Raw genomic sequence first — 7,505 nt, 5'->3', positions numbered from 1 at the left:
TTTCCGTTTCAAACCAAAAACGGGAAAACGGGAAACCACTTCTGTTTTTTCGTTTTTGGCGTCTGAAACCAAAAACGAGAAAAGAGAGACGATTATTTTCATGTCAAAATAAAAGCCAGTAATATATATTATTATTTACGGTCTTTTAATTCTCATTTACAGTCTTATGATGCAAACACATCGCAGAGTAACTTTTGAAATTAATAAATATGAATAAATACACCTGGTTCAGTTAGCAACAGTAGAGACTACAGGCAGTTTAATATGCATGTAGATATCTATTACTGGCTTTTATTGTGACATAAAAATAATCGTCTCTCTTTTCTCGTTTTTGGTTTCAGACGCCAAAAACGAGAAAACGGAAGTGGTTTCCCGTTTTCCCGTTTTTGGTTTGAAACGGAAAACGAAGAAACGGTGTTTTTTTTTCCGTATTTTCGAATGAACGAAAAAACCAACGAACAAAACGTACACGTACACAGACTCAGAGATTTCTGGATTACATTGAGCAATAATCACAGTTTAAAATAGAAAAAAAAGGACAGCATATCCATAACAATGACAGTCTGAGCCTCTGGAGAATGAGACTCTGTGCTTGAAAGTCATATGGTCATCTTAAAATTAAAGTTCATGCTGCTTTACAATGACCATAGACCACGTCTCCTGCAATGCATGTCCATTTTGTGACCCAGGAATAATCGGCATCCTACCGTGAGAAAGCACTGTTTCCATGTTAACGTTTAACTAAAAACAAGCGATTGCGTTTAAAAAATTAAAGATAAACAAATGAATATTAAAATATTAAATATGAGAAACAACTCTCAGAAAATAAATTAAACACAAACACAAACTTTAGTTGATCAAACTCTACCTTCCCAGACCTCAGTTTCATCAAAATTAAAGACATGTATTATATTCTATTACTTAAAAAATGATTAATTGCACAAATGTGGTTGTATTTTCAGAGGGAAACGCTGTGTAGATGAAATACAGAACCGAGGAACAACCCTGAGTTAATCACAATAAACCTTCATTAGTTTGACAAGTGTGTTTCCAAAAAGTCTCCCAAAACAAAACCTGATGGCAAAACTTCAAAATGGTTCTCAGATCCTTCAACATAAGAGCAACACGTAGCACTCATTTGTATTGCACATCACTTGTAGGAATAAGTTTCTGTTCAAAACATTATTACTATCCTATTCGGTGATGCGAGCATGTTCTTGTGTATGTATGTCAAAAGCTATTTGCTGGTGAATATATTCTGGTTTTCCTGAGAGTATTTTCATAAATGTTGTGAGTCATGACGACGCAACCACTGTTTTGCATCGTCATTTTCCCTTCAGGCAAGATATAAACCTCAAAAAATAAATAAATAAAAATAAAAAAAATATATATATATATAGCTGCAGAAGAGCTAGCTTGCTACAGCGAGGAGCTAGTAGCAGAGCTAGCTTGCTACAGCAGGGAGCTAGCAGCAGAGCTAGCTTGCTACAGCGGGGAGCTAGCAGCAGAGTCAGCTTGCTACAGCAGGGAGCTAGCAGCAGAGCTAGCTTGCTACAGCGGGGAGCTAGCAGCAGAGCCAGCTTGCTACAGCAGGGAGCTAGCAGCAGAGCTAGCTGGCTACAGCGGGGAGCTAGCAGCAGAGCTAGCTGGCTACAGCGGGGAGCTAGCAGCAGAGCTAGCTTGCTACAGCGGGGAGCTAGCAGCAGAGTTAGCTTGCTACAGCGGGGAGCTAGCAGCAGAGCTAGCTGGCTACAACGGGGACACCCACTGAAGGTAGGAGCGGCTTCCGAAGCGGCTTCTACAATGCATCCCAGAAACTGTATTGCTTTGGTATTAAAAGTCCAGACCAGATAAAGGCAGTAAAACATGATGTCATGAGAGCCGGGGTGTCAAACATCCTGCCGATAAAAATGTTTTAAACTATCACAACCAGGGATCAAACCACCAATCCTCTGATTGAGGGACAGGAATGCTAAGCACTGAGCCACACTCACAATAAATGAGTGCATTAATATTAGTAAACGTATTGATAAAGTACAAGTTGCAAATGGAGGATAAGGTTTTTGGACATTTCACTGTATTTGGACCACGTCATGAAAGTGGCGTCACAAAGCGAGGGAATCTGCAGAGGAGAGAGAGCCCAGGCAGATGAACAGTGGGCTGATGTCTACATGTTTGCTCTTTATGTTTATTGTAGCTTATTGTAAAACCTGCCACCCATTGGTAAAATATACATATGCAAAGATATTGCCGTTACGCTATGATTTTACTGGTCCGGCCCACTTGACATCAAAATGGGCAGCAGGTGGCCCCTTAACTAAAATTAGAGTATTGTTGTGCAGGGCATGAGGTCTTTTTGAAGGCAGTCAGACGTGTTAACAGTCATCTTGAGACTGATACACGCTCCATACTTGTGAAAGCTGGTCGGAGTTCTCCAGTATTGTCGTGATGATTGTGGTCCAGTAACAGTTGCTCGGTTCTTCAGCGGTTCTTCCCCGAAACAAATTACCAGGAGGATCCGTCAGTGCGATTCCCAAATGATTCATGCACATTCCCACGTAGACATCTTCGATGTAAACAGCTTTAACGTTGGCCGACGCCTCCAGTATCCTCTTGGGTAAATCCAAGGAGAACACATAGCCCAGGCCCTGGGCGTACGTTGGGAAATAGGGCTCGGAGTAGACGCTCACAGGCAGAAACCATTTTGAGGTTTGGTGTCTCCGAACATGAGCCTGCTTCGTCACCAACCCCGTCAGGTATTCGTGTTGCGGGGCCGTCAAAAGCATGTTGACCAGGTTGTGGGTGTTAAGGAATATGTCGGAGTCGATTTTCATGGCGTAGGAGGTGTTGGGGCAATGGGAGCTGAGCCATTCGAACATGAGCATGGTTTTGATCGTGAGGTTATTGTAGCTGTCCAAGAAGTCACTCTGGAGGATGTCGTGATGCTCCTGGCTTTCCTCCAACACCTACAGAGGGTTAAATATACGTTCTGTATATCCCAAACAACACATTTATTTAAGTTGGGCTAACTAATGTTACATGTTCTGTCACTTCAAATATATCAGGATTGTTTACTTGAACAGCAGCGTCATTACTTCTTAAAACCTCGCAAACCAATTGCTTTAAAAAATTAAGTAAAGGAACTTGCTACAAGCAAGACAAGTTGACTTTGTATTGTATGTTGTACTAACATGTTTATTTAGTGTAGTAGACTTACACTTGAGTTTAAGTAACTGAAAATAATGAGTAAGGAGTACTTAAAACTTTACTCTAGATGTACTTTTGACTCGTATAGCCTACTTCAAATTCCTGTTTCAAGCAAATTCTTTCAAGTGAAATATTCTTTGTGTGTATTCCAAACTTATGGCTGCGGGTCACACCGGTTCAACAGGAATAAAAGCGCTGTGGGTCACACCGGTTCAACAGGAATAAAAGCGCTGTGGGTCACACCGGTTCAACAGGAATAAAAGCGCTGTGGGTCACACCGGTTCAACAGGAATAAAAGCGCTGTGGGTCACACCGGTTCAACAGGAATAAAAGCGCTGTGGGTCACACTGGTTCAACAGGAATAAAAGCGCTGTGGGTCACACCGGTTCAACAGGAATAAAAGCGCTGTGGGTCACACCGGTTCAACAGGAATAAAAGCGCTGTGGGTCACACCGGTTCAACAGGAATAAAAGCGCTGTGGGTCACACCGGTTCAACAGGAATATTTCCGGTGGTGCGTAGCTGTAACGAGAGTTGTTGCTCTTCAGTAGACAGCAAATTGTAATCTTCACAGCTCTCAGGTGAGGTCACAGGTGAGGTCACAGCGGTCTGACTTACTTGTGTATCAGGGTTGTAACTTCAGTCATGGTTTTAACTTCATAATAACCCACAACTATCGTTCTTTAACAGGGTAAAACACCACAACACAACAGTTTGCGACACATAAACAATTTGATAATTGTACATTTATAACATTACCGCCTTGCCCCCGTTACGTTACGGTTACAAAAAGTGATTTCAGTGACGTATTGATCAACTCACTGGCTCTTTGACGCTTTCTGTCCCATTCTGCTCTTTGTTCATTCCCAGGAGGAAGTAGTGGCTGACCACTCTGCCCAGCACTACTTTTTCTTTGCCCCACGTCTTGCGGATGGTGTCGCGGCCCTTTCTGTCGTCGGGTCTGACTGGGATCATAAGAACCAAGAACGGCTTTTCTTGCTCACATCTGAGAGGTTCATCTACTACGATCCGGTACTGGTTTGGGTACGCCACAAGGTACACCGAAGGGGCATCTGGGGACGTCTGCAAACAGACGAGTTCATGTTCTTTGAGTGGTGATTTTCAAAAGCTGTCTGTCTGGAAGGTGATGAATATACTTACATCCGTCACTGAAGTATTTGTAGTGTTGTGCCCGGTCGTCACGCGCCGTGACACATTGAGGCTTGAAACGTAGAAAGTAATCATGAACAATCCAAGAGTGAGTAACAGCATCAAAGAAGACAGACGTTGTCTCGCTCTTTTTGTCCATCTGGTCTTTACACTGCCAAGAAAAAAGTGAAAGTTATCGGTTTAATACCTCATAATCTCTGATATCAACATGTTGTATGTTTTAATTTTTTGGTGTGGGCCTTCTGGCCTTTTCTTTGTCGGGATACTCCTCCATTTCTATTAAAAACACGTTCAAATGAACCTCAAGAGAATCCTAGAAATAAATAAAAGGTTGTTGTGTTACCTGACTATGACATCTCTTAAATACATTTCTTTTATTTGTTGTTTCATTTTAATGTCATTAACTATCGTAACGTCTATAGTGTTACAGGTCAATTTGGACCCATTTATATTTACTTCAAGAAAAAGGATCAAAAGTATTTTTTCAGCAATCGAACTTTAATACAAACACAAAATGAAATGCAGAACAAGTCATAACTCAACATACATTTGAAAGGTCAAAACAACAACAACCAATTAAGCAAATCTTGTCTAAACCGACACTAACTACACAACGGTCATCATTTCAACCAGAGCATTTTATCATTTAGCTAAAATGTGTTTTTTATTTAGTTGAAATAGAGGTTACTGACAAGGTCAAAAAGCCTTGATGCAGTAAACAAGAGAGGAATTTGAAGTAGTATTTGAACTGAAGTAGTATTCTAATAGGTGACTTTCACTTTTACTGGAGTCATTTTCCAGTAAGGTATCTTTACTTTTACTCAAGTTTGGCTTTTGGGTACTTTATACAGTCAACTGGACTGATCCATTTCATCAACAGACAAGAGAAACTTCTCAAAGCTTTCCAACTCAAGAAGCAACCAACGAGCTCGGGACGACCATTTAGAGTCAAGGCATTTGAAATAAACTGAATTAAAATCTGGACTCACCATCTGAAAAAGCTGCTGTGCGTCATTTTCCTGCAGGAAAGGGGATCTCTGAGCGCTGTGCAGCTTCAGCCGTGAGTCCAGACAGTTGCAGTTTCTCCCAGTCTTCTTTGCAAAAACTCGAGATCCAACAGGTCGGATGGGGAGCGTCGGTGCGCAGCCATTCCCAGATCTTTCCAGAGATGTTCCATCAGGTTCAGGTCTGTGAACGTCCTCGCGTGGCCCAGACAGAGACCAGAGTTGTCCTGAGGCCCCTCCTCCGGTGTGTTGGCTGTTTGCTTCGGGTCGTTGTCCTGTGGAAGATGAACCGCCGCCTCAGGAAATATGAAGAACACCTGCAACTGCATCGCTCCTAAAGGACAATCATTCTGAAAGTGCTTCTTTTTTCTTTTTAGCAAACCTGAAACTTTTTCATTTTTGCTGCGTGCCATCTTTATTTACTCTTAACCATTACTACATATATACTGATATCTGAATAAATCTCACAAATGTTCGATTTATTATAACACCAACATCATTCAAATAGCCCGTGTGGTTACAGAGAGATACTCTTTTTAATAGGTTAATACATTTAAAATGTCCTTCTGCGCACAACTACATTCTAATGTGTTATTTTATGGCTGCAGTGCTACAGAATTTCAAATGTCCAGCAGATGGCGATCTAATACAACCTAAAGTTTTTATTTTCAGTTTTCCCTCACAAGGGTCAAGAAAAGAAAAAATAGATTTTAAATCACACAAAGTATGTTTTCAGATAGTTACTGAATATATGAAAAGCTTGCATGACATTGAAAGTGTTCTCATTTCCTCTCTTGAATTAGAAAATCCCAAAATCCAGAACACCTTTTCTTTTTCACTATTTATTAAGGGAAGAACAGAAGGCATGGATCCATAGACATAATTTGATATCATGTTCATAACTGCTTTCATTAGTGTATCTGCAACGAGGAATAGTGGTGTTTTTGTTCTTACCTGAAGGCCACTGTGGATCCAGACACGCATGTGAAACTGCAGTGACGTGAGCTCGACAACCACACTGACTATGACCGACGTGTGAATGTCGTTCACCTTAAAGGAGCTGAGGCGATGGACTCTGAGAGAAACCACTGCATTTTTAGGGTTTTGGTCACATGACCAGAGTCTTGGAGAGCGGAGGGCCATTCACTTGGTTGCAATTTGCATCCTCACCGCTAGAGGGCACTACATTTTGCATTTTTGCAGCATCAACCATGTAAGTACAACATCACTCGAAATGAAAGAAAGTCGTTAAAACTAGTTTTGACAGAGCCTCAAGATGAAGGTCAAAATGCAGGAAAGATTAAAGGTTAAAGGTTAAATGAAGCAAGTTCTATACAATCTGACTTCTTTTTGCAATAAGAGGAGTCGTCGGCTTCACTCAGGAGAATTATAGGATAATTTGCTAACATTTCAAATTAAAAGTGTGATTTTGGTGCATATTTCCAAACCAAATCAATTAATTTATCTATCAAATGACCTTACACAAATCAATTCCATTATCCAAACCTCTCCTGCTGAGAGGCGGGAGCCGATCCCAGCTGACGTTAGGTGAAGGCAGGTTCACCTGGACAGGGCTGAGGTCATCACAGGGCGCGGCCATTGAGAGTCTCTCATTCACCTGCATGGACTGTGGAACGTAACCTAATTTAATTTAATTAGTTATTATTAATTTATTTAATTTTGAACACTCTGCATTTAATTTTATTTGATTTCCTTAATACACACTGCACAGTAATTTGTATTCTATTGTGTATATATATATATATATATATATTTTACACATTTTGCACATTTTAACTGCACACTGTCTACATTTCATTATGCACACATTAATTTAATTTCCTTAATACACACTGCACAATTATTTGTTTTCTATTGTGTGTGTGTATATATATATATATATATATATATATATATATATATATATATATATATATATATATATATATATATAGAGAGAGAGAGAGAGAGAGAGAGAGAGAGAGAGAGAGAGAGAGAGAGAGAGAGAGAGAGAGATATGTGTGTGTGTGTGTGTGTGTGTATATATTGTATGTATATATATCTTTTTTCCATTTTTTTATATTTTATTTTGTGTGTTTAATTTGTTTTATTTTGGTTTATTCCA

The 7,505-nt window shown here is 40.1% G+C and overlaps 1 protein-coding gene across 1 annotated transcript; it reads right to left on the bottom strand.

Annotated features, from left to right (window-relative positions):
- Positions 1–2,375: 2,375 nt before the first annotated feature.
- On the bottom strand, positions 2,376–6,980 carry LOC137803771 (beta-1,3-galactosyltransferase 2-like). The gene is made up of 3 exons (XM_068602492.1): positions 6,945–6,980; positions 4,029–4,289; positions 2,376–2,966 (listed from the first exon to the last, which is right to left on the bottom strand). Exons 1-3 carry the CDS (start codon positions 6,978–6,980, stop codon positions 2,376–2,378), a joined length of 888 nt encoding a protein of 295 aa, XP_068458593.1.
- Positions 6,981–7,505: the final 525 nt, after the last annotated feature.

Source organism: Clinocottus analis, unplaced genomic scaffold (genome assembly GCF_023055335.1).
Source record: "Clinocottus analis isolate CAN_PGR_092001 unplaced genomic scaffold, fCliAna1.0.p SCAF_6, whole genome shotgun sequence".
Taxonomy (NCBI): domain Eukaryota; kingdom Metazoa; phylum Chordata; class Actinopteri; order Perciformes; family Cottidae; genus Clinocottus; species Clinocottus analis.
Note: the sequence above shows the minus strand (reverse complement) of the source record. Positions and strands in the feature narration are given on the sequence as shown.

What these genes read in the sequence shown, in the direction of transcription:
- LOC137803771 (XM_068602492.1), bottom strand. Translation starts at nt 6,980, where the DNA reads ATGGCCGCGCCCTGTGATGACCTCAGCCCTGTCCAG. An exon ending in ATGACCTCAGCCCTGTCCAG is followed by an intron (nt 4,290 to 6,944) that starts GTGAACCTGCCT and finishes GTCTGTTTGCAG; the next exon opens with ACGTCCCCAGATGCCCCTTC. An exon ending in CAGAAAGCGTCAAAGAGCCA is followed by an intron (nt 2,967 to 4,028) that starts GTGAGTTGATCA and finishes AACCCTCTGTAG; the next exon opens with GTGTTGGAGGAAAGCCAGGA.